We start from the raw sequence: 27,145 nt of genomic DNA, 5'->3' as shown, positions 1-27,145 counted from the left end.
ACATATAGACAGAATAAAACTATACTGTCAATCCAATCATTTTTATCAGCATTGAATGTATGCAGAAAAAAAACAGGTTTCCATATCATTTCTGGCAGGAATAATATATATAATACTCTTTCATGGCTAAGCTTGTTCAGAAAACATCATTTGAGAAAAGTTGTCTCTTGAATGTCTCTTAGGCGGAAGAATTTCATTTCAAAATTTGTGAATCAGGACACGGAAGCCGGGAGATCGCTCGTGCCCAGCCCGGTGCTCCCGCTGGGATCCAAGGGGGAGTTTGTGCAGAGCCAGAGGTTGCAGGCTGGGGCAGGAAGGGCAAGGACTGCAAGGGGGCTGGGAATTGCTGGCGGCTCCGGGAGGAGGAGGAGAGCACATGTACATGGGGCAGGGAGCGCAGCAGCTGAGATAAAGCAGCAGCACCAATACCACTGAGCTCCAGGATCCCCACCTAGCAAACTGGCTTCATCCGTTAGGAAATGCTGCTTTTGCAGGAAGCTGGAAGCAGTTAGTGCTCCTGCCAGCGCAAGGGCTGCTCAAGCTGTATGTCCCAGAAAGGCAAAAGTGAGCAAGAAGCTCCCTGACACGGACGCAGCCTCTTGCAGAGCAGGGGTCCAGGTCCTCCTTCCCAAGGCGAGTCGCTGCCCCTGCTTCAGAAGGGCAGGGAGTTCTCGGAGCAGCCCTTCAGAGACAGGAGGCTGAGCCTCCCATGGCCCACGGGCACCCGGCTAGCAAGTACCCTGAGCAAAAACTGCATCCACTCCTTGCAGGACTGATAATTAGCAAGCAGGGGTCGGGAGCAGCCTCGGAACCACCCTGACACAGTACTTAGGGGGCTCCCATGCTTCCCTCAGGGCTCTGAGCTCGTCTCAGAGGGCCTTATCAAAGTGGCTGTTGCCATCTGTAATCCTGGCAGGAGATGAAACAAGCCCACTTTCCACCAGGTTTAATAAAGCTTTAAAAGGGAGAAAATGAACTTTCAGGCTACTCTTTCCAACGAGCTGTGCAGCCAGCTGCAGGTTTACAGCTGCACAGGTGAGCAAGCAGTGTCCCCTCAGGTGGCCTTTTCCCTCATTAGCCTCCTGTTTATCCACAGCCCCACCAGGCACAAGCTCAGCCAGTGAACACACGTGTGCATGTGTCACTATAGTCCAGCGGCTGAAAAAACAGACTTCATTGTTTAACTCTAAAGAATGAGGTTCTTTTAATTTTAAAATATGCAAAATCTTTTCATGATGGTTGGTATTAGTATTCACACCTCAGGGAGCAGAGATAAAAGCTCTTCTGAGGTCTACTTAGACCTTTATTAGTACATATTTGTGCTGAGGTTGCACCTAGAGGCTCTCAAGCCTGGAGTGCCACTGTGCGGGTGCACAGCCATCATGGGCCCTAGTTCACCTAGAGGCCTCCTCACAAGCTACAGCGTCTTCCCACAGCAGACACTTCTCTGCCAGAGTTTTGTGGGGCACACTAGCTCTCAGAGAGGTTACAGTGCCAAGCACCAGAATGCCTCAGTATTTTGGAGGATCCTGTCCTTAAAGATGTAGAAATTACAGGACAGCAACTGGATTCAAGCTCTTAAACCAAACTCCTTTCTGAAAACATTCCCTTATGTGACTCCCTGAAATGTTCTGACAAGTCTTTGGTAGAGCTAGAACTTAACCCAGATATCCTGAATAGGCTGGAGCCTGGTGTCTTCATCTCCAAACCACACATGTTAAATGTGCACATCTTGCTAGTTATTTTCCTTTGGAATTATTGCCTCTTATTCCTAGCCTATTTATACTCATACGCTGTAGCAAATGATCAAATTCCAGCATGGTTCTCCAGACCCTTTACATGGTCTGGACAGAATGAGGCCACTACAGGGACAAAATTTATGGGTCCTATGTCGAAGGTTTCCAACACTACCCAGGAGGGTCTTGAAAATTCTGGTTTCCCATATCAACTTACAGAGAACCTTCACCCAACTCTGCCAAGCTGAAACAATCCAATAGAAATGAGCCGCTGACACTTTTCAAATACTCAGCATTTCCCAGGAGGAGAGTCCTTCGCCATAGCATTTCAAGACTGCTTTCAAATGTTTTCAAGGACTTCAAAGGACTCTTCGGCCTAGAAAGAGATGCAAGGAGGGAGTGCCATCGAGATCTATAAAATCACTTCTGCCACACAGAATGTGACTGGCAATGTTCATTCTCTCCTCAGAAGATTCAGGAGCAGCAAATTGTCTATTAGCACACAAAATTAGCAGGTAGGATTAAAACAGGAAAAATGAAATATTTTTTTCCACACACTAATTAAACTATAGAACTCATTGCCACAGGACGTTGTGAATGCCAGAAGTGCGGGGAAATTCAAAAAGCAATTAGACAAATCAATGAAGAAAATCCATCACAAGTTATTAAACAACCAGACACAATTTCTGGCCCAGGAAATCTCTAATGATCATATCAATGGAAGCTGAAAGATCATACCAGGGAAAGTTTGCCATACTTTTATAACTCTTATCTCTCAGCCAGTGTTGGCTGCAGTTGGAGGCTGAGTGGCTTTTCCTCTTGATCTTATCAGTACAGCCATCTTATGTTCTTCAGCAGTTCTTCCCACCAGACTGACTTATCTCAATGACAGCAGGATGGAAGATGGAGGAATTCATTCATATGCTGCTAGCCTGGGACTTGACAGGCTAGAAAGTTACTGACCTGTGAGTTATGGAGAGTACAGAGGGCATGGGGGAACCACAGCTGGAGGTGGTCTTAGTAACAAGGTTCTTCACAAAAAGCGTCATTCAGCTTTCAGACAATGAGGTGGATTCTGTTACCGAAAGTACAGTAGACTGTCCAGAGCTGGGGTTCAGTGTGAAGAGCCCCCGTAGCAGACTCTGCCAGGGCCTGGCAGATCTGGAGAACATGTGGCAGGAGCTGAGGAGCGCCAGCACAGAGAGGCCATCTCCAGACACTTGCTTGTGGAAATCTCTTGGCTGACACTAGGACTCTATTTGCTTTCAAAACTGTGAATGCCTTTCTGAGACTAGGTCCGAAGAAGGCAAACTTCACTGTAGTCTGGTCACCTTTTCAAGAACAGATAACTACCCATGGCACCATGGAATCACTGATCCCTACAATTCTGCAAGACCAGAGTTCTGGGCATGAGAAAATGTTACTTGAGAGTAGAGATCTACTTCCCAGACACCTAAGGAGGATTTTTTTTCTCCCTTTTCCCAGTCTTTCTATCCCCTCTACAAAAACAAAATGTCACTGTGTTGCTTCAAGAATTATTAAGACAGCAAAAACTGAAAGATTAGATTTATCGCAGCAGACAGTGGATTATGAGGAATAATTTATCAAACGTCAGAACAAACGGCCCACGATTTATGGAAGGCTTTTTTGAGTCAGTGAAATCTGATTGGGCTTCTTCTCCACTAATGAATGCCAAGCCTAATTGATGGGTCCTAAACACATCTGTCAAGGGCGTGTATTTATTAACTCAATTTTTTAAATAATATTGTAAATATACACAGAATAGTGGCTTCCTTCTGAATGAATTCTATGGTGTTCATTTTACATATACACATAAGTGTACGTGTATACAGGTATATACTGCGTCAAAATGAAATGCAGGTAAAAAGAAATGCGCGTGTATTCTGATGCAGTGAAACAATTACTTATGATTTACTCCACAAAATCCCTACTGCTTTCCCATCCTGTGCACTGAAGGAAGCGTGACACATTTCAGGGGGGGATGCGATGTGCTTTAAGGAGCCAGTCTAAAATCCAAGAAAGTTGTCAATCTCTAACCTCGGCTCTTCCTGATCTCCTGCACGATGTTGGGCCATAACCATTTCACAGCTGTCACACAAAGGTGGGCAGAATTAGGGCTGTCCAGTTAGCATTAAACCTCTCCTCTTCTGACTTCTTGGCATCCATTGGCAACTTTGCTATCATTTAAAAGCCTATCTGTATGATATATATATGTCTGTTTCACTTATTACACATACAGCTGCACACATATGCAGCTGGTAATGGTAAGTATTGGTAAATATTACCATTAATGCAGTAATGGTAAGTATTTGTTTGATTCTGGCATGATGATAGTGGCCGACTTGGCTAATCACTGCTAACATTGCACAGGAATATCACAAAACTGGAGGCAAGTTTCAGCCTGGTTGTATGGGTTCGTTATGTAAAATAAGGATTTATGCTTTTAAACCTGACATGAACCAGGGCACCTTGGCTAGCACAGTGCCCTTTGAAACCCATTACAACTGTGCAGTGACCTGAGGGAAGACCACTATCTACGAAGTCAGCTGCAGTGTCTTCCATAACCTCTCAATGCTACAAAGAAGTCCCTCATCCAAGGAGCACTAACTTTAGGGTAGGCAAACAACCTACACCAGGCAACAAGCTACTTATACCAAGCTCAGCCCTTCTGTGCCTGGCCTGAGGAGGTGACAGTAAAGGTGGAAAAAGCTGCAAGTGTCCAGCTGACACAGGACAGCTTCTTTATCACTGTTATTACTCACCGACTTGATGATATCCCTGCCTCTCCCCTTACCTGGCATTGGATGTTTACTGCATAAGTTATCTCCCAGACCTCAAGATCATTTCCTTACCCTGTAAGTTAACTGCTTTGTAAAAGAGTTGTTGTTTTACATCAAAATGGGCACAGAGCCCATGCTAATAATTTAACTGTATGACAATCATATGCCACAGTTGAGGTCTATCATCTACCGTGTAGTGCTCAGTCTGAACTGTGCCATCAGCTTACCTCGGGAAAGGGCTTTGAGCCAGATTGAGTATGAAGTTCTTTCCTTGCTCCAGCTTGCACCATTTTGGTACTCCGCAGCCCACTACCAGCTATACCACTGAGGATCTCACCCTGGGATCCTAGCACCTTCCCATTCACAAAGGTATGAATCTTACAGAACAAAACTTTGCAAGAATAGGAGCGCTTTCTCTCATCATCTGGACAGTAGGCCCATCCATCCACTGCCCAGTGTCCAGAATCTTGCTTACTTCCTATTCTGTCCACCTACCATCCTCTTTCTGTGGTCCTTTCTGCCTGGAAAAGCCATGTGAAAGCCTATGTGCAGCCACCCTCTCACCTCCACCAACCACTGAGCTGTACATCAACAGGTATCTGTCATTACTTGCTGCAGCATCATTCATTCTTACAGTGTGCTACTTTGTGAAAAAACACCCTTTATTCTCTCCCTATTTACTCCTGCGTAACAGTCTCTGCTCAGGCACTCAGCTATCTTCATTTTTTTTCCTGAATTTAGCCCAATCTTTAAAACAAGACAAAAGTATCTGAGAATATAATTCACCTCAGTTTGAAACCAATGCCAGTGGTGACAGCAGCAACAGGTAAGAACAGCACAGAGCTGATGCACCACTGCTGAGATTCCACCTGAGAGGTAGACTCGACCTCTTCCTCTCCCTGAAGGGCAGCTATTTACCCCTGGCTCCCACAAACTCACTCACCAAAGCCCTGAAAGCCTAACCAGAATCCCTTCATATGTTGCTCATCATTACAACCGAGCTGAAACAGCAACTTCACTCTTCTTGAGATTCTATTGCTTCCAGGGATATTGAATTCCACAGCATTAATGTGCCAGTGAGAAAGTCAGACAGCAAATGTGTCTGGCCCCTAGCCCAAGCTGGGATCGGGCAGCATTCTGTAGTTCAGGCCCAGTTCCCAGGGAGTCTTGCCTTTCCTAGCCTGGCACCTCCATGTCAACCAACAACCCCACTGCACTGCTAAGAAACAGCTGTCCTTGGAGGGTTCAGTACAGGAAGACAAGTCATATGACAGGTTGGATAATCAGGATAGGAATCTCAAGCCCAGCTGTGTTCAGTGAGAAGTCAGACCATATTGTGACAAATCAGGCCAGCTGGTTCCAGCAACTGTTCTGCTGAACAGGTAAGCTTGCTTTATTTATAGAAAAAAAAAGAGACATCCAATAAAAGCAAGGTTTGCCATGGCCTGCGAGACTGGAAACTAACATCCTGTCACAAGGAGATGAATGCTTTTTACCAGTGAAGCTATCAGGTGTCCTACTACTTCAAGAGATAAAGGATGCTAAGATTAACAGACTAGCTCAGCAGCTCGAGAGCTACACAGATTTTCTGCTAGCATCACCAAGCCTCTCACATGCTGAGCTTCACCCAGCTGTTCTCTGTCCAGGTGCTGGCTTCACAAGACACTCTTAAAGCAAAGAGACAGCCCACGAGACTCCTGACATAAGGCAGGCATCAAGCAGGACAGCGGGAAAGCAGAGTCCAGACGTTACCTGCAGGGCTTGCACATCTTTGCTAGCGCATATGGCAAAACACGGAGAAGAAATAGCAGAGCCAGGATGTCTCAGAACCAGCTTCTAAACTATCCAGCAGTAGGAATATCACCAATGGTCAAACCATTCCACTTCACAGTGTCACAGAATGGTTGAGGTTTGAAGGGACCTCTGGAGATCATCTAGTCCGAACCCCTGGTCAAGCAGCGTCATCTAGAACATGTTGCACGGGATCATGACCAGGTGGATTTTGAAGATGTCCACAGAAGGAGACTCCACAACCTCTCTGGGCAGCCTGTTCCAGTGCTCAGTCACCCTCACTTATAAGAGGGCAGACAGCTTTCCTCTACATTTGTCACTCCACACTCAGAATTACCTTCCAACAAATTCTTTCTTTCACAAAAGTCCATCATCAAAGGAAAAAAATGCTGTTGGAATCTGCATCATAATTTTAATGATAAGCTACAAGTTGATCCAATACAAGTTGATTTCCCTGTAGAGGAGAACTAGTGAAATCCATGATATCTTCAGGACCTCCCTCCATGAAAACAAAGCTCTAGTCTCTCCAACCCTACACATGCCACTGGGACAATGTCCATATCTTGTTTCCAGATGTAGTTGCTCAACACAAGGACCTGCCTCGCTCAGCATCCTATTTCTTGTCACCTCAGAATAAACTTGTTGTCCAGCTGGTCATCTTGCTGCTACCCTGAACAAGATCCACTGTGTAGTAAGAGCCTTTTTTTGGCAGTGTGATCTTACACTGTGACTTGCCGGCAACAGCAGACAGAGTGTCCTGATCCAGAAAGTCAGCTCACAATCCACCAGCAGTTACACTTGTGTAGAGAGAAGGTGGAAGATAAAGACCTCTCCAAGTGGCTAAGGCAAATATCTATTTATATATTCCTGTTCGCTTCTTTCCATTTCACCATGCTGAAAGCAAAGACCAATGACTTGGGAGTGCCTTACTCCCTCCAGTGCCACATGCTCCGGCAAGCTGTGGGGCATATGCTCCAATCTGCTCATTTTCTATCCCCTCCTCTTGCACATACAAATGCTTCCTTTTCTCTTAATTTGGTCTTTTATCTTGAGCTGTCTTCCACTTGATTTGAACGACGCTCATTAAGTGCATTCTTTTCTCTCCACCTTTTTGGAGAAAAATTGCCTCAGCTGCATCTCTCCTAGTTGTGAGGATAGAGCCACACACACCAAATCTCTGAGAAAGACTTGAATCAGAGTCCTTTGAGAGTACACAATTTTCCCACTCCCAGGTGTTTTTTTTGATTGTTTGTTTTTTGGTTTTAATTGAAAGGTCTCTCTTTCTCTCATTCTTCTTTCCCTTCACACTAACAAATGAAGATCCCCATTTCTTTTAGCACAGGGAACAGGGAAGGCAGGGCAGGTGACACCACTATTCTGCCAGTAAAATCTACTTTCTGTATCCCACCTACCCGACAGGACACTCTTGCTCTGAGGTTCGGGAGGGATGACAGTGGCCTCTTCCCACTGAGATCTTAGGCTTTGAGGGTCAGTGTGTTCCCTGCATGTCAGCTCCGCAAGATGGCTGAAGTAGTTAACGTAGCAGAAATATCCCTGTAGTACCTAAGGAAGAGAAGTGACTTCTGCAAATACCTTCTAACACATTCACTTGACTTTATGGCCTCTTCCTATCTATCACTTTATTTCCCTCACACTCCAATCCTTTCTTCTCGTACTCCTTTACAACTCTCTCCTTTGCCTTGGAATACAGACCACCTTCAGGATTCCCTGTCTTAACAAACAAGAACTAAAACCTCCCATCGGTCCCTCTCATTTGTCTCCCGTTTCTGTCCCATCTCCCTTTTACCACTGACCTCACTGTCCTTTTTGCCTTGAGTTCCCTCTGTTTCTTCTGGAGCTAGACTTTCTTCCAGCCCAGCTCCTGCACTGTCCCCTCTATTACAGATTGCTGAAGTGTCCTGTGACAGATTTTGCTATGGCTTAGAGAATCCATCCTCAGCACAGTCAGCAAGCTCCACCATCCTCCTCACCCTTCTGCTTTTCTATCAATTCTGTCAGCATATCTGAGTTATCTTCTTCATCCTTCTCCCAGCTTTTGGGAGACGGTCCACAAAGTTCTGCCCACAGTCCCTTCTTCCCCCACTATCTCTGGAAAATACTGTGCATAAAAATTCCCATCTTCTTCCCGGCGACTTGTAGATCTACCTCTCTACCCTAGATAATTCTTCTTCTACCCAAACTACAATTTCAGCCTGTCTCTCAAATATCATCTTTCAGATATTCATCTGTCTGTTCACACCCAACACAGCTAAAGGAGAATTCCCTGTCTTCTCACTCAAACCACCCTTCGTTTCCAGCACAATGGACAATGTCACCACATCTATCACATACACCTGCAACGTCGGTACTGTCTCCAACAGTGACCTTCCTCTAGATCTCATTTACAGATCAGGTCTAAATCTTGCGTATTCTTCCCATGCAACACACCCCAAATATGGTCTTTTCTCTCTATTAGTCTAGTTAAAAACTCTTGTCCAAGTTCCCATCTTCTCACACCTTGATATTGAAATACCCTTTTTTGGTGGGTTTGACAAATATACCCTGACCTGGCCCATGCTGACCATGACTGACAAATGATGATCATCCCACTGCAAATGAGTTTTCACAGCCGTTTTGACTCCAGGTATAAACACGTCTTGCCACAAACTGGCTGAAAGAAGTAGGAGAGGGTCAATGGGCCCGAGACAACAAGCTCAATGTTGATCACAGATGGACAGAGGGAGGCTCTGCCTTAGACAGTGGGGATGCCCCAAGGGCCCTATCAGCAAGTAAGCCTGAACAACAGCAGCAGTCCTGGGAAAAATAACCAGCTGCCAGAGCCTGAGGGTATATGGGGACCTTTGGGAACAGACATCACCTGTACCTCATCTTAAATGCCTCTGATTCAGCTTTTAACAGCTGGGGGGATTTGTGAAGTGTAAGAGAGAAGGGAAGGGTGGAGGGGGAAGCTCTGTCGACAGGTTAATGGAGATACCCAGGGTGGTAAGGGGATGTTTGGAGATATAGGGTTAGGAAAGATGGGACTATGTGTATCTGATGGGCAAGAAAAGCTGTGCCAGGGCTGTCAGAGAAGGGTAAGGAGGTGATGGGGGCAGTGTATTTTTGTGCCTGATTCTTGGAGGGGGAATGGTGGCCAAAATCCTCCATCTGCGGAGAGGCGGAGGAAAGAGAATGCCAGGGAGGCAAAACCTTCCTATCTCCACTGTATCTTTCTGTTGGGCTGCCATGTCTCTGGTTTGGTGGCTTAACTCAGCTGATTTACTTTCCTTAAAGCAGTGTCTGCTCTCATGTAAATCACCCTCCAAACCCAGCCTGTAAAATGGGCTCGTTCACTAAACTCTATGAATAGGAAAGTAGGCACAGCTGGCCTATTCATAATCAACATAAAAAATAGATTAGCACTTTACAGATTAAACATTATCGTTTCAACAGTTAACATAAATCAACTGCTCTTATAGGTTCAGCATTGCTGCTGCCACTGCAGGGTGACAGGCGTCGCAAAGGGCAGGTCCGCTGCTCCGCGGTGCCCTGAGAAACAGCTTGTTTGTTTTCCTCCTGGAGTGCTGGCTCTCCCCCGACACCCTCAGGCTGTACTGGAAAAAGGTGCTAGAAAGGAAAAGGTGAGCTGAGGAGAAGGTAGGGGGCTAATTTTCATTAATTCATATGCATTTCTCTGAGATCCAGCAACACAATAGTTAAGGGCCAAAATCCAGCTGCTTTACTTCTTCTCTTCAGAGCTGATGCAGCTCAAAAACAGATGAAGCAGCAAAGCCAGCCCCAGGGATAGGAACAAGACAGGGTGATTACCAAGCTCAGCTTTCTACAGCTCAAAACCATTGAGTTGTGGTTGAGATGAACCCGTCTGGAGGATCCTATCTAATGCCAGCAGGGGCTCCCATCTCAGAAACCACCACGTCTTAACCCTGGAAGCCACTTCACCAAAGAATCACCAAGCACCAAGATCCACCCCAAACCGGCCCCTCCAAGCCTGCAACGTCAGGGGAGAGGAGCCCAGGGCCTGCCATTGCTCAAGCTGCACTTCTTCCCCCCAGCAGTGACACCAAGTCACTGGGTGTGCTCAGCCCAACACATCCTCATGAAGGTGCTCTGGTTGTGTGGTTAATGGAGAGGGAAAACCTACAGAAACTGCACTATCCACACCACTGCACAGAGAACTACTTGGTGTCTTCGATATTTAGTTTGGAGAAGTCAACCAGTAACTTGTGAGCTGGCCCTGCTGACTGGTGAAAGCTTTGGACAGGATGTGCCACTAAGAACTGGCCTCAGCACTTTCCAAGAAAAAAAAAAAAAAGTCAAGCTATAGGGCAAAGAACTAAAGACAAGCTTGGATAGGTGGGATAGAACAGGAGCCCATTAGAGGTTTCGAGATTTTCTTACCAGTGGAGGCAAAGAAACGAGTCCCATAAAGGACAGGATAGGAAAAGTTACTTTGAGAGACTTCTTTAGCACAAGCCATCTTTACAAGCCCTGGAAATTCTATTTGCTCTAGCCTCCATCCAGGCTGGCTTGATAAATGGGAATAACAGTTAATAGACCCAGACTAATCATTTACATCCAATAAAGTATTTGGCAAAATTAGCTTTGTTCTCTACTCACAACTGATACTACCTAAGTTTCATTCATTATCTGAAATGAACCAACTAATGTATATTTTCTACTAATCATTTGAAATTTGGAAGGGAAATCTTCCAAGGATTTGCCAGTTTGAGATAGATTGCTTATGTGAGCTTTGCAAAGGAAAAACACATGGGTCTGCTTCAGCTGAGCTCTCCTGGCATGAACAGGAGGTCACAGGAGTTTATTGCTTCACTTGTCGCAGACAGCTTCAGAGCTTTGGCTCTGAACCATGTATCCTGTGAAAGCAAAGTGCTACAAAGCTTACAGAAAATATGTGCAAAAGGTACCTCACTAGTTCACAAACAACTTGACTGCCACAGAGAGCATTAGATTCTCTCTCAGACCTGCCCACTTGCTAGGGACTGAAGCGCTTCACTCATTAACAGTGGAAAGAACTTTGAGATCCCAAGATCCCAGTTCTTACTGCAATTCTCAAAGCAGAAGAGCATATTGAACATGAGGTTTCCCATGAGCAAGACTTTAAATGTTCTTAGCCATAGCAGCTTTTTCACAGGAGGAAAAACTGCAGACAAATGTCTTTCCCTAGCTCAGCATCCTTTCAAGGAATCAGGAGCTTTCTCTGACTGATCCCACCAATGCCAAAAAACAGGGCTTGCTAGACAACCTGTACCTCTTAAAAATTAATAAAAATTCAGCTTTTAGTGTGCTAGGAGGATGCATAAATGCCAAGGTCAGGCTCCACAACTCTTTATTTCATCTTACGGCTTACTTCATCCCCACATATCCTTCTGCCAGAAGTCTCTAGACTCACTGCATCACGTTGTCATGGTCTTGAGAGGACAAGAATCAAATGACTGGGCAGATCCAGGATCTAAGAAAACAGGAGATGCTAATGAGCCAGAAGCCGCTGAGCCTGCAGATCAAGATCAGAATCATACCTTATCAGGCCATTCCCCATGGCATTTTCTGATCCCAAATGTTTCACTTTCTTGCAGAAGACAAAGAAAAACAAACAAACAACAACAACAACAACTACAACAAAAAAGAAAGAAAATCCACTGTCTAGTCTCCTGTGTGCTATGTTAATTCAGTGTGAAGGAACTCAGCAGTCTAATCTATCCACCAAAACCGTCCTTGACTTGTGCAATGAGACTTAGAGCACCCAGGCTGCCATGAACGAGACTTGGCTGGATCCTCTCCCAGGATCTGTGAGCAGAGAGAAAACAACCTTCTCATGCACAGGAGCAGCGAGGAACCCTGCTGAGAGCTCCCCTGGCCAGAGGGCTGCCAGGGCGCCCTTCACCTGACATCAGGTCGGTCACTGTGGTGCTTGCAAACAGGAGCCCAAGGAGCAAAGCGAGGCGAGCAGTCTGAGCCACGCAGGTGCCCCCTTGCTTTCCCCACTGCCAGCACAAGGGCCCTGCATGGGGGCTGCAACTGGGGCTTCTTCCTCAGGGAGGGGAGGAGAGGCCGGCGGAGGCAGCAGCACAGCAGGATCTGCGCCGGCAGCCGCTCGCGCTCTCAGCTGAGTAATGCAGGCCCATTTGTTCTGGGTGACATTAATGCTTTGTGCCATCCATCTCAGACTCCTTAAATTACCTTTTTATGGCCAAAATCCTTTTCATAATTGATAAAAATCTCTTTTTTATATCCCCAGTTATTGAAAAAAATTGTGAAGTTTTTTTATTCCTCATTACAGTTTTAATACAAATGTGTTTTCTATTGACAGCTGCCTGGAAGCCCTGATGGGCCTAGAGAGAGAGGCTATTAGAGGGGTGGGAGAAGAGCCCAGCGCCCCATTCCAGCGGCCAGCCCAGTGCTCAGAGCAGCCCTCGCGCTCCCAGAGCCAGGGTGCTCACAGCCCAGCCTCCAGTCTGGCAGGCAGAGGGCACAGGCCACCACGCAGTGGGGCAGGTTTCCTGTGATGGGCACCAAGCCCTCAGCAGGCCAAACAGGCCCTTTCTAACCTGTATCTAGCTCCCCGTGTCTATTAGCAGCATACAGGGGGCTGACTTCAAAAGCTACCTCCACACAGCACTGTTGGAGTGCTGTGCCCAGGGACAGAGCCAAGGCCAAAAGCAACACGAGCCCTGGACTTGGAGGTTTTGCAGCATCTGTCCCTCACAGCTCCATGCAGTTGTGCAAGTGACCACACCAGGCATTAACAATCTTGTGCAAAACACTACTGTGAGGCTGGGCAATGCTGAAGGAAGCTCAGCACATCTCCTGGCATCCTGGGTGGGTTAGACAACACCGTCAGCCTGAGAACAGGCTTCCTGGGCCATAACGTGATCTGCAGCACCATGACCTAAAGACCTTGTGATCTAGCAGGGTATAAACCTCTTCTCTAGGGCAACATATGGAGCTGGCTTCAGAAAATGGATCACATTCCCTTGGATGCCACCGGACATGCAGCAAAGCACCCTGCTGAAGGCTGAGTTGCTCTCCAACAGCTGAGCACTGCTTCAACAGTTTTGCGGACCAGAAGTAAGCATGTGCCTTGCCAGGGCTTAAAATCCTGATAAACAGTTCCAGAAGGAAGGGAATCAATCCATCCTTCCCCATTTCTGGCAGAGCAAAGGCTGCCATGCTATACCAAGAATGCTTAGGGAAAGAAGAGGCATCCCCAAAAATCATCGTCTGTGCGAGTGCATCTTGCTTCACAACACAGAGCACGGCACAGGAGGTGCCTCCACCACACGTACTTCACTTGCGAATCACAGTCAAATCATCGACATAACCTGCCCTGCTCAATCAGCGAGCTCCGTCACTGTACGGCTGCAAGCGGCATGGAGGCTTCTTGCAAATGGCAAAATAGTTCCTGAACAACAGGTAAAAGCTGCAATTATCTGTGGATGAAAAGGATGGTCTCCTTGGAGGCACTGAGTAATCAAGCAATTAGGAATTACTTCCCATTACTGCTCCCACAAAGCAGAGCTGGACCAACATCCTTTTAAATGTCTGACTTTCCATCTGCCTAAGCCCTTTGTACAATTTGGCTTCAGCATTGAAAAGTCTCAGCCTACAGGCTGTCCCAAATCCTTTCCCCCAGCTTTGAACAGAACAAACACTGGAAGCAACAAATTCAGCCACTGGCATATTCTTGGAGCAGAGCCTGTTCTGCCCCTCATCCTTCCCCAAGCAGCACAGACTGAGATGCAGTGGGGTAAATGCATGTGCAGACAGAGCTACTAGCGGTCAGGGCAGAGAGCTGATCAGGATCACTTGGGATCTCTTTCTTAATAGTATCCAAGACTGCTCCAGCTTCAGCAATTCCCACTCAGCTCTGAGAAGGCCTCAACAGCTGGACAGAGAAGCTAGAGATACAAGGATGAGACAAGGGAAGAGGAGGAAAGCCAGAGCCTCGGTCCCCTCCTGCGGCCAGGCAGGCCCTGCCCTGTGCCCTACGCCAGCCCCGCCGTGGCAGGGCAGGGGCGATGCCATCCCTGGTGCTGGGAGCGGAGCTCCTGGGCAGGCGCCGCACCGGCACAGGAACTGTGGGGCTCACAGCGGCATAACGGGGTCTGTGCCCTGGCTCCCAGCCACACAACTTCAGGCAGACCCCAGGGGCAAGGATTCCCCCGAGGATGTGCACTGGTCCGAACTATATATAATTTATTTTTATTGCCTATACTTTAGACCCACCTGAGAAGCCTGCTCTTGTGCCTGCTGGAGGCAATAGAAGTGCTACTACTGATTCTCAAAGCAGCAGGGTCAGGCTCAGGTCCCCCAGGAAGATTCTCTCAGTGACATTTTCTCCTTTTTCAATTCCTCTGCAAGTTCCCAGGTGTCACACTGGCCCCACAGGAGAAAGTTGCAGGATCCCTCTCTGCATTCCTCACTGCTCTGACACTCCAGCTTGCCCCTTCTTCCATCCGTATTTCAGCTAAGTATGTTGCATTAAAATGTAAGAAAGATATAGCTATGCTGGAATTAAATTTGTTCCTGAAGTAACTCCATTAAATCTTCTGGGCTTCAGCAAAGACAACTTTGGTGCATTAGATTTTCTCAAGGCCTTCTTGTTTGTAAATACCTTGATTTTTTTCCTCTGATACCTCTGATTTTAATACTGCCCAACTTCAGCAGTTCCTTTATTTTTTGTCCATCTCATACTCTTCATCTCTCTTACTTTTTTAATCATTGCTTTCTTCCTCTCATTAGCATTCCCTTTCTTTTAATTTCTGTCTTTTTTCTCTCTCTCTGTCTCTTTAAAATTAAATATCACCCAGCACTGCCCATGTGGGTGAAGTGAATGCTAAGAGGGAAGGCTGCTGCAGAGACGGGATTCGAGCTGCCTCGCTGCGAATCAATGAGGCATGGAGGACTTGTCTGGCTCTGGAAAGGAAACCAGGGCGCATCGGCAGCAGCTGAAAACACAGGAGGAAGGGAGAGGGCCCATCTCTGTGCACCCTGCTCTGCCACAGGGAGGTCACAAGGACTGAGCTAGAGGCGGCTGCTTCTGCAGTTTAACAGGGCTCACGTGGGGCGGCTGCTGCTGGGAGCAGCGCAGCGGGCAGGGGCTGGCAGGGAGCGCGCGGCACAGCCTGTCCCACTGAGCCAGGACACGGAGCCGCTGGCTGCAGTGCTACCAGCCCGCGGAGGAGCGTCCTGCTCGCAGCTGGGCAGGGAGGAGGCAGGTCTGGGGCTCACGTTAACCTGCCGCTAAACTGAGGGCGGATATTCATCGTCCTTCCTGACCAACAGTTAGGCCCTATGACTACACTTGGGCAGACCCGCTCCATCCAAACTGATCCTTAATAAACTGAAGGAGTCAAAATATTTTGCCTACTCACTGTGTATCCTGTGGTACCTCTTCCCCACACCCTCAGACAGCCAGGAACACCCCCAGATAGCCCCCCCTACATTTCTTTGAATGAAGTGATACACATGCATACACGGCTTCCCTTCTTCAGCCTCCTGCCTTCCCTCCATTTTTGCAAACATCTTTGCACACTGGTGCTGCTCCCCCCCTCACCATGTCAGCAGTGATCCTTGAAGCGCTGATCCTCAGCCTGGGCTAGGAGGGTGAGGGGAGCTCTCCTCAAAAGAGGCAGGATGCAAAGTTACAGGATTCACTCCCAAGGCGCCTGGTTCTCACAGCTGATGAACAGGGGTGCCCCGCTCCTCTGCTCACTGTGCTGTGGGCTGCTCAGGGTTAACTGTGACACAGCCTCCTTGGCTCCCTGATACCTGACTGCAAGCGCCAAAAGTGATTTATGCTATTATTAAAGGGATTTATTTACTTTTTTCTTTGGGGGTTAATTAGGGGCTTGAAAAAGTAAAGGGCTGTCAGTGCTGGCTGGAATTGCTCTAGTGCAGCCGGGGGAGAGCAGTCTGCACACGTGTCCCCGAGCATGAGTCCCTGCTCAGTGCAGCCCATAGCCCCCCATCCTGACCTCCAGCAACCCTGCTCTCCTGGCACAAGCTCCTGGGCACGCTGCTCTGCCAAGGCCTGTCATTGCCACCTGGCAGTCCTCACTCTACTATTCCTCTATAATTTTCTCCTTTCCTAAACTTACCAGCAATGCTCATCAACAGGCAGAGAAAATGTGCATGGCACTCCCGCAGGGGCCAACAGGAGACATCTCTCCTCGACCTCCCTTGCAGCTGAAGATCAGCGGGCACCTCCTTGCTGCCGGCTCCCTTCCTCCAGCTGCACATGGCTCACTGAGACCCAAGCAGCCAGCAGCTGCTCCTACCTCCTTGCCCAGCTCCTCGCGGATGACCTGCTGGATCTCCTGCCGGGAGCTCTGTGGGGCCTGGCTGTGCAGCACTCTGAGGGTGCGGGTGTACTCCTCAGGCAGAAGGTAGTCGAGTGCTCCCAGGTGCTGTCCCACCTTGATGAAGGTGCCTCGGTTGGCGCAGCACAGCTCCCGGAGGCGCTCAGCGGAGCGCAGGTGCACCTGCAGCAACAGCACAACGTATTACATACATATACAGACACACACACACACACACATACCTCCCTTGCATTCACCCAGTATTTGAGCACACCAGGAAATCCCTTTAACAGTTTCGGCCATCATGATCAAATCTATCAGCTACGATCCAGGATTCTGGTCTGATTCAGAAGGGGTGGGACCAGACCAGGACAAGATGTTCTATGCTAAGAGCAACTTCCAGACTTACCTGCACATGTATTACAGCCAGTGTCAGTATGCTAGCTCTGGGCTCTGTCCTATAACACATCCTTGCAGAGCAACATGTCCACCCACAGCAGCACTGATTGGTCACTATGATCTACTGCAATGACACACAATTTAGGAACTCTTTGTCAAAAGGTAGAAGTCTGGACCACGACTATGTATGTTAGACTCACTGCACTGGATTAAGGTGGAAAAAAACCAACAGGTACCAGCCCAGTTCAGATGCCTTGCCAAGAACTTGGAAAGAGAATCCATCAAAATTAAAGAAGAATCTAAGCTATCTGACAGTGAGTAAGAACAGTATCTGGGCAGTCCATCATCATCCTCCCCTCACTCAGCAGCTTTCTTCACATTGGCCAAGGAGAAAACACCAAAACGCAAAGCCTATCGCCAAGCACTTGCCAGTCCTGGATTTCAGCTCCTCAAGTTCATTCCGTGTCTCCAGAACACATCAGCTGCTATATCCTTTAGTGACAATGATTTATTCTGCCTTTATTGCTCTCACCACAGAATGCTCCTGCCAAGGACATGGTTATACTCAATACTCTTTAATAAACTTCAGATAACTTTATCCTAGTACATTAATAAATCTAAGCAAATCAATTGCACAAAAACAACTTTGCACCTATCAGTAGGTAATGCCTGATGCTTATCTGAATGAAGGCTGCTAATTCCTCTAGCTTCTGTGTAAGAAGTCAATGAAGGTCAAATTCTTTGTTCACAGACCTCATCAGCCCAGGAGACCCCGAGCTCGTGCAGTGATGGATGCGTCTGTAAGCCTTGAAGTGCACGGCAGGCAGGAATGACGAAGCAGACGTGCCTGGACACACACACACACACACGTACAATTTCATGTCCATCTTTGCCCTCTGCATGAGGCGGCTCAGCATCATATCACAGGAAAGGGTGCATATACCCCACCTGGGAACCTGTCAGGGGACAGGCTAGGTGCTGAGCTGCAGTGCTTGACTACTAGCCTTGGGAAGCGAGAGGAGAAGGCCAAACGTGCGAGTCACACTCGGGATGTGAGACCTGACACCCTCACGTGTGCACATGCGCTTACACACACGCATACAGCCAGCGGGGCAAGCACGCACCACGGCAGCAGAGCCAGCTCACCCCACGGCAGAGGGGCACCGCACACGCCGCGCGCTCGGAAGCTCTCTCACGCGCTGGTACCCACGAGCGCTCCCCCACGTGCCCTCAGGTCCTGCGCTGCCTTTCGCAGGGCTGCTCTAAGGCTCCCGCTGGAACAAACTGTCCCCTGCCCAGCCCGTTCCCCTGTGTGTGAGCAGCACAAGAGCAGACCAAAGGGGATGAGGGAAGGAAAAGCACGGAAGGGAACGAGAGAACAAGAAGAGCAGGGAGAGAGGAAGGGCACGAGAGAGAAAGGCAAAGGCATGGAGGGAGCTGGGTAGTTCGTTGCAGCACAGGGAGTCCTGCCCACTGGAGGGGAACTGCTTCACGCAGCGCCAGGGCTGGCTCCTTGCTCCCACACTGAGCGAGGGCCACTCCACGGCCCTGCCCCCTGCCACAGCCGCAGCCGGAGCCCCGGAGAGGCCCCCGGGACAAGGCAGCCGCAGTCCTGCCCTCTAACTCGGTGCTGGGCATTGCCAGCTCGGCTTGGAGGCGCCCACCGCCCCACGGGAATCGCTCGGGGCATCAGCTGGTGAATGACCCAAAGCAACCAGAAAGATGGAAAGCCAAAGTGGCTGAAAATGCAGCTGGATGTAGACACACTTGGCTGCAGGGTGTATTTTCCTGTCTGTCACTGCTGCGAAGGAGGCCCTTCACTCCTCTAGCATGAAAGCATTCAAGCTCCTCAAAGTTCCCCATCATGAAGAGATCCCAGACTGCTCCAAGAACACAGCAGGGCCCAGCGAGGAGGAGGAGGGCACTTCTTGCAGAGGGCTCCAGGGACAAAAAAAAAAAAAAAAGACTAAAACCTACAGTTTTAGTGCACAGCATGCTGCCCCCGTGCTTTCATGAACGGTCTGGTGCACCTAAGAGTCCTGAGTGCTGGGTGCCCCAACAGGCCTGGGGAATGTCAGTGCCTGTTGCTGTCAGGGAGAAGATGACTGGAAACCCTACAGACCCCTAGAGGCTTGTCTTGAGAGAGGGAAATCAGTCTTTAGGACCAAAATTTTACAAAAGCCCAAACTGTATTAGGAGATATATAGTAAAAACACAGTGAACACAACTTGCAAGGTCTCATCATATCAATCTGGTCAGGATGCTGGCAGAAAAAAATAACCTTCCTAACACTATTAATTGCCTGGCTCTCCCCGAGCCAAGTCAGGGTCCAGAAGCAGCACTTGTTCTCCTCATATATGACCTTTTCCTTATCATAGGTGAAGTAAGTGCGTTATGTTTCTCTTGCAGTGTCCAGCACTGTTGACCAACATATTCCTGTGCTATGTCCAAGGAAGCACACAGTAAATAGAACTCCCTGGAATGGCTCCAAGCTTTTCCCCTAAAAATCTCCCAAGATCCTGCTCTTCGTTGCATAGGCTCTATACTGTGGGCTCCTACTCTCTTTCTGAGAAGAGCAGCTAGTTAGACATGGACCTGCCTGTATGCAGCATATGCCCATGATCACTCTGCAGAGGAAGGAAGAATTTCTCATACTAGGGATTACTAAGAATAAGCCTCCCTTGGGAAGTGATTTGGATTACAAACACCTACCTGTCTGCATGTGTACACAGCTCCTTCCTCTCTCCACAGGGACTCCTACTCACTCACTCACTCACTCACTCACTCACTCACTCAGCTTCAGCAAGATTCATTCTCCATTGGCTCACAGCAGAGCTATCAGAGCTGAAAAGAGGCTGTATTTAACTTTGATTATTAAAGTTGTTTCATATGGGCCATAATGAAATAAATAACTTTCAGCTGCAGAGAGCAGGCACCTCTGGGATGAAGAGGGACATATTTTAATTTATCCTTGATGCAGAACAGATCTGGTTTCTCAAGTATTTCAAATGCTTTTGAAAGAGTACTCACAGAGACCTTAGCAAAGAGGTGCTCTTTAGAGTATCACACACACAAGTGTCAGGAATGGGGCTGATGCTAATCTGGTCTTAAAGGAATGAATTTAGAGGAAACTAAATACCAAAGGTAAAATATACTGGTAGAAACCAGGGTATCTGTGGAGAGATTACGTAAAAGGGCTCAGGAACACCCCTAAAGACAGCAAGGTAAAACGGTGCAAGCATCTCCTCAGATGGAAAGTCCTTCAGAAGAGTCATTCCAGCCCTGAGGGGCACGCTCATAGCTGGAAAAACGTGAAATGAGGATTAGGAATGCAGAGAGAAAACGTGAAATGCAATTAGCCCAAGACATAACAAACAAAGTCACAGAAATTCCTGGCGATGACGGCAGCCTCCATGATCACTGCAAACACCGACTCCTTGCGAGGGGCGCCAGACCCCTCCGTGCTGCCAACTGCCCTCACCCTGAGCAGCAGCAGCAGCAGCAGCAGCGGCAGCAGCTCCGCACCACGTGGCTGCCCCCGAGAGTTTCACCCTGAGCCCAAGGAGGGAACCGTCCGCGCGAGCCACAGGCGATTCCCTGCGCAGGGCAGGATGCTGAGGAGAAGCCTAGCCCAGCCTGCTCCCCGCTCACAGCTGCAAATGGGAAGCGCTCTCCACAACAGCATCTCCGAGAAAATGATGCTCCCAGAAGCAAAGCTGAAGATTTCAATTATATAAAATCTACAGATGAATTTTAAAAGCGGCTGAGATACTAGTAATTATAATAAAAAAGGGATTGTGCATTAAAACTGTTAGCTTCCAGCAAACTGAAGGGGAACAAATGTCGCCCAATTTTTTAAAAAGTCCAGAATAATCTGGGAAATTATGGTCCTGTTATCTTTTATTCTGTATCAAATAAATTAGTTGTGACAATAATTACAGAGAATACTAAAATCATCTAGCTAAATGTGATATGACTGAAAAAAAGCCAGGAGGGATTTGGAGAGGAAAAAAGAAATCATTCTTCTCCAGTCCACTAAAATTCTCTGAGCATCTTAACACAGGAGTCAATAAAGAGAAAGGGAAAAGATTTATTGGGACTTTCAAGTGGCTTTCAATAAATCCCCTCACAAAAAGGGAAAAGAAAACTCGGTCATTATTGAACCAGATGCAAGGACACTCTTTCAAATCATATGTTCGTTTTAGCTCATTCTCCCCTCAAAATTCCCTCTCTGCAACACCAGATCGAGCACTTCAAGCAGTAACAACAGTGAAGATCCCTAGTTAGGACAAGACTGCAATATTTAGCAGTGTTTTTACCTACCACAGCTTCATTCCACATGCTCTGAACAGGTTTAGACAAGATGATAGTGCAGGAGCTGTCTACATCAGCACCTACAATGTCATTATTTCCAGTAAGTCTGAACTAACACTAGAAACCCTGAGAAATGTGCTGAAAAGAGAAAGAGGTAGAGATAACATCCACCAGGCAGAAGGGGCTCTGGAGGATGGATGTGCTGCCCCGCATCACTGTCAAAAGTTAACAGCCAAGTGACCCATTACACCCATTCTAATATCAGGGTTTAATTTCCCTGCTAGAGAGAACTGCACAATGACAAAAATTCCAGGAGATGCAATGGAAATTACTCACCAGCGTGGAAAAATAAGCCCTGCCAAGCCCCTTCCAAAGACAGACAAACAATCAATAGACTGGCAGATCACCCTGAGCATCAATGGCCACAAGGTTACACATGTTGGAAGGAACAATTTGTCCTGTCTGCACACACTGATGGGCTCTAAATTAACTGTAACCACCCAACAGGAGCATCATGTTGCTGTGGATGGCTCAGTAAGGGCACCTGCTCAATGCAAAATGGTAGTCAAAAAAACCCAAAGAAGCTGTTTGACTCTGTTAAGAAAGGAAGAGAGAACAAAGTTAAAACATCAACTCATAATATCAAAGCATAAATATTGAAATATGTAAATAATACCAAAATACATAAACTGACATTGTACAAACTGACAGCACAACTTCACCTTTGACAGCATGTTTGGTTCTGGACATCCTATCACAAAAAAAAAAAGGGGGAAAAAAAAAAAGAAATAAAGAAAGTCCAGAGAGGTTTAGGGGAAAAAAAAAAAAAAAAAGATTGTGGGCTTGAAAAGAGCCTATAAGAAAAAGGGATTTGAAGTGTCAGAGAACTGTTTAGATTAGGGAGAGTTGATGCATAAGAGGGAGTTGTACGAAATAATAAGAAATAAATCTCCTGTTTCCATTTCCAGCTCTCACAAAACAGCAAAAAATAGGGCATTCCACAAGGCAACAAACCTTTAATTTTTATTTTACATCCCATTTTACACAGTACAGCATTAACTGGTGGCACTCACTGTCGGAGGATATAAAAGCCAAGAGCTTAATGGTATTCAGAAAGGCTTCAGACATTTATGATAAAACAACCATACCTGATTTTATATGGAGCTTTTCATCTCTAAAAGTGCTTTTACACAGTTCTTTACAAAACTCAGTATCACAATCCTATTTTACAGACTCATAAGATCACTGCATGTAATAAAATGCCTAAGAGGCTTTAAACACTCTTGTTCAAGGCATCAAGACAAAAATTACCGTATTGATCAGCGACATTAAGAGACCAGCAGGGTGTGCTGATGTTACCACCATCATTAAAATCTCTAAAGAAACTATTCAGTGAATCCAGCTTTTATAGTGTAAAGACAAAGAAAATACGGTCAAAGGAGATATTTTCCTAGGTCAAACTGTCAGAGACTATTGGGAGTCTGGCCTTCTACTGAGGTTCAATCTGCTTCCAAGGATCTTCTTTATTTACCGAATTCCCTGCTAATTGAAAGCTCTTGGATATTGGTGAAGGCTGTCACCTCTTCCTTTCCTCCTCTGGCCAGTACAAGTTGCAGCCCTTTCTATTTTATCTCAAGGTTTTCAGAAGTTAGGAAATAGTTTGTTGTCTAGGAAGCATGGGGATGTCCCAGGCAGCAACTCTGCCAGGCGTCCATTGGAGACCCACCAGTGCCTGGAGCCTGGCCTGGAACAGCAAGGCTCCCCCTGCACCCCAGTGTCCCAGCGCAGAGAGCAGGGGAGAGGATGTGAGCACAGCTCCGTGGTAGGAATCCCCAAGCACGGCAAGCGGGTGAGGGAGAACAGACCTGCCAGAGGTGACAGGGGTCCATGGGTCCCATGATGGCTGGGCTGGACACACACAGCTGGTAAAACTACAGAACTGCTTCAGCTGACCCAGAGCAGCGCAGACGGGAGCGCAGAGACGGGAAGCTCATCTCAGCTGAACACAGACAGACGGAAACCAGGTGCCAAACCAGAGATCTGCAAAGATGGTTAGGGAGGATATAGCTGCTGCTGAAGTGAATAGGGTACTTGGGTGCTTTAAAAGCAGCAATAGAAAAACTAGAACCCACTACAATGATAGTATAGTTGCATCCAAGGGGCTGTTATCCCCTCTTTCAACAAGTCTGAATAAGCATACAGTTAATATAAGCTACTATAGCCTTCACTAACACTATCAGCCTGGTGATGAGACTGACTGGCAGGCAGGATGCTGCAGGGAAACAGCTCTAATGGGATTCCTGTGGCCTCCCTTTCATACTGCCTCTCCTGCTTTCCTTTGACAAAAGCACGTTCCAGTGCGCAGCAGGCATTTCCCATTCAAATGCTTCCCTGTACTAATATTAACTGATCCTACTGCTGATCATGGGCTAAGCACACATCTTTGGAATGAGAATTGTGCAGTGTAGCCCGCAACCTAATAATTTATTATTTGTGCAACTTGGGCGTAACTTTCCTAAAGACTTAGCTCCTCTGTAGATCTCTGCCTGCCATATTAAGCCAGGGCATTCCACGCATTCCCACTTCAGCAGGACAGAGGACAGACCTGACTCCTTAGACTTAGGTGACAGTTTCTCAGCATCTCTGTTTTAGCAATATGGGAACAAGGAATCACACAATGAGACCACAATGGCCTGGGAACTCTGCACAAACGGAAGAATGTAGCTGTTTGGGCAGCATACGGTCAACGTGCGTCAGACAACCAAATCTGGTATTGGCTCTGGGGCCTTGTATTACCTCCACTAGAAGCAGCTGATATTAAAGCAGCCAACTACATTCATGATTTAGACCAGTTTTTGCTGGAGATCAAGACTTCTGCATCCCTAAGTGAGCCCACTTCACACTGTAGAGATGCACAAGCTCGCACCCTTTGAGCCATCTCTTCTTCAAATGTCCATGCAAAAGCCCACGCTGCCGCTGACCTCCCAGCTGCAGTGCACGTCCTCCCACGCTCATCACACTGATGCCCAGGCTCACAGCGTAGTCCTGGTGACTAAGAGGGAGCCTAGCAACAAACTCATGGACTTGGGTGCCACTTCATTTGGAAAGCACAGGTCCATCTCCAGCTGTCACTTCCCAAGGTGCACGGGAGAGGAGGAAGCCACGTAGCTGACCCCCGCGCCGCAGCCACCCCTGCCCTCGCTGACCGGCCCCGCGCAGCCAGCACCCACAATCTGCTCATGCTCCATCTTCGCTTTGCTCTGAGCTCGGTCATTTGTGCGCTGATTATCTCTCATTACCGACGACCTTGCTGTAATGAGTTTTAATCTGCCTTGTATTAATTAGAAACATTTTCATTAGCCAGCTCATTTTTAGGTAAATAGCTAATAGAGGCAACTGAGTTGCACTTAGTTATCTGCAAGCAGTTCAGGAGGAAGGTAAGGAAAAGGAACAGCTGTTTCCCCTCTGAGCACCTCTGCGATATAATGCACGATGGTGCCTAGGTCTCCTTAGCAGACGTAGCTGGGATGGGATGTAGCACTTTTATGGTTATTGCATCACCAATCCATTGTTTCCTGCTAAATGCTCCAGATCATACTCATGAATTTCAGAACCTGAGAGTCAAGATGAGTCCTTCACACCTTTAGACATCATCTCCATAGAGCAACATTCTGCTGTGTGCAGGCATGGCCAAAAGATGAATTCAGTGCTACAGACAGCAGGCTGAGCAGGCCCCTCGCTCCTGAGGAACTGAAAATAGAACATCCAAGAAATTGAGACCTCTCCTGTAAGAAATAAGATCTGCATCCACAGAACTGGGATCTCTTCTAGTGTCAACTACCTAACCAGCAGAGTATTAGACTGTGAGATGCTAATTTATTTTCAGTAGGTCAGTATAGGCACTCAGTACCATGGCAAAGGATTATTTAGTAAGATTATTTAATACTTCTACAGCAAGTTTCATGTGCAGTTATGAAAGAACTTCACAAAGGTAAACGCTCCTTCTTTTTTTTTGATCAGGGAAAAGAACTGCAGAAGGGGGAAAGGATTTGCTGGATCCCCCAAGGCACAGAAATGGCAAGACTGGAAATAAAAATCAAAGTCCCTGATTCTCTTCTCTTCACTAGATTTCGCTACCTGACACACATCCAAAGGAAAAACTCAAGCAAAAGTGAACAATAAAAGGTCATCTCTTACTGGTCAGGATCATCCTGGAGATATTTTTCGCTTATAGCCTCTATGACTGTCTACTTCAAATGTCCTTTGCTTTACAATTAGAGATATCTGATAATTTACTACAAATACACCCTGAAGTACCAGTAGGGCAGGTATTGCCTCACTACAAATACCGAAGTCAAGCTTTGGAAGGTAAGAAAGGAAACACAATTTAAAACAGTAACACGTGCTAAGGCTTCTTGGCAGTCTGGGGAACTTGCAAACAAAAGCTCGAGGGAGCTCATGTGAACCTGGGAGGGCAACAAATCAAAATGAAGGCTAATTTCCACTCCACATGCTAAATGCGACCCGTACATCTCACGCATGGGGAGTGGGACTCGCACACAGCGCCCTCCTGTCAGTGCCATGGCTGCGTCTCTTGTATTCGCAGTGCTGAGCGAGCCCCGTTGCTCTCGGGAGCCTTTGCTGTGTCGGATCCCTCGGCCAAGGTGCCCTCTGGGCGCCGGCGCGCGCCAGGGCCCTCCCTGCAGCCGGCTCTCCCGGAGCTCGCTGCCGCTTCCACGCCCCGGCTGGCCCTACCGACCGGCACGCGGCCCCCGGCAGCCACGCTGCACGGCTGCACGGCTGGGACTGAGGAAAAGCTTAGGAAATCCAGTCAAGGCAAAAGCAAAGACCTCAGAGCCACTGAGAGTCCAACGGTTTTGTTCAATTTTGTAACCCATGGAGCTTCCGCATGAAGATGGAATAGGATCACATTTGCATGAGAAAGAAAGACCAGACCTAGGGATATTTCTAAGATAGAGCCTAGAGAGCAGGGATGCCACAGGTACTTGCACAGCAGGCAGGGTCGCAAAACTGTCCTCAGTGCCCTGTTGCCCTGGCAGAGCTGAGACGAAGACCTGCCCTGCGAAGCACTTCACTGCAGGGCATCCTGGAGGACAGGCAGTCACTCAGCAGCACGGCTGCACAAGGCACAGACATTCACAGAAGCCGCAGCAAAATTAGACACGTGTCTCAATCCATTGATCATACTGCCTGCAGCTTCTGTTATAAAGCAGGTGAAATGATAATAAATTTGACGCAGCTTCTCTCAAAATCTTACTAATACAATTAATTCAGCTCAGCTTGGTTCAGACCATGAGGGACTGGAGTGAAAACAAGATGATGTTTTGCAAGGACACCATCTTAAATGGCCTTGTGTTTAGCTACAGCGGAGGGTCCCAGCCATCAGTGCTGTTAAGGCCTGTTCTGTTTGCTGCCTACAGGGCAGTGGCTATAGGGAAGTTTGGCTGAGATGTCCTATGTTCAGAGGTGCTTCCAAAGCAGGAGCTTCTGCAACACTCCACAGAAACCATAAAGACTTAACAGAAAAATATAATCTTGTGCAGCAAAAATAACTCAAAGAGAACACACTCCCCACGCAGCTACATCCATGAAAGGAGACCCTGGGGTGGCAATAGCAAGGGAAGGCGGGTACAGGACCACGGGGAGCATGAGAGGAAGAGCTCAAACAAGCCCCCAGCGGGAACTGGTTGCCACTGAAGCTTCTAGTTATGGCCATGTATGGGGAGGCTTCACACCAGGCAGA

General features: G+C 47.5%; 1 protein-coding gene across 2 annotated transcripts in view; it reads right to left on the bottom strand.

Moving 5' to 3' along the window:
* ADCK1 (aarF domain containing kinase 1) overlaps positions 1 to 27,145 on the bottom strand; it is a 68,992-nt gene that overhangs the window by 24,810 nt on the left and 17,037 nt on the right. Inside the window, exon 3 of one of the 2 annotated variants that reach the window (XM_088529319.1) lies at positions 16,648 to 16,851. The exons of the other annotated variant lie outside the window; for it this stretch is intronic. Coding sequence (XP_088385445.1) covers positions 16,648 to 16,851 — 204 coding nt within the window. The remainder of the gene's footprint in view (positions 1 to 16,647; positions 16,852 to 27,145) is intronic. 2 annotated transcript variants of the gene reach the window in all.

This window comes from Tinamus guttatus, unplaced genomic scaffold (assembly GCF_059628265.1).
Source record: "Tinamus guttatus ecotype Peru unplaced genomic scaffold, ASM5962826v1 Tinamus_guttatus_pri_ptg000327l, whole genome shotgun sequence".
NCBI lineage: Eukaryota > Metazoa > Chordata > Aves > Tinamiformes > Tinamidae > Tinamus > Tinamus guttatus.
The sequence above is the reverse complement of the archived record's forward strand: the minus strand, read 5'-3'. Positions and strand labels throughout refer to the sequence as shown.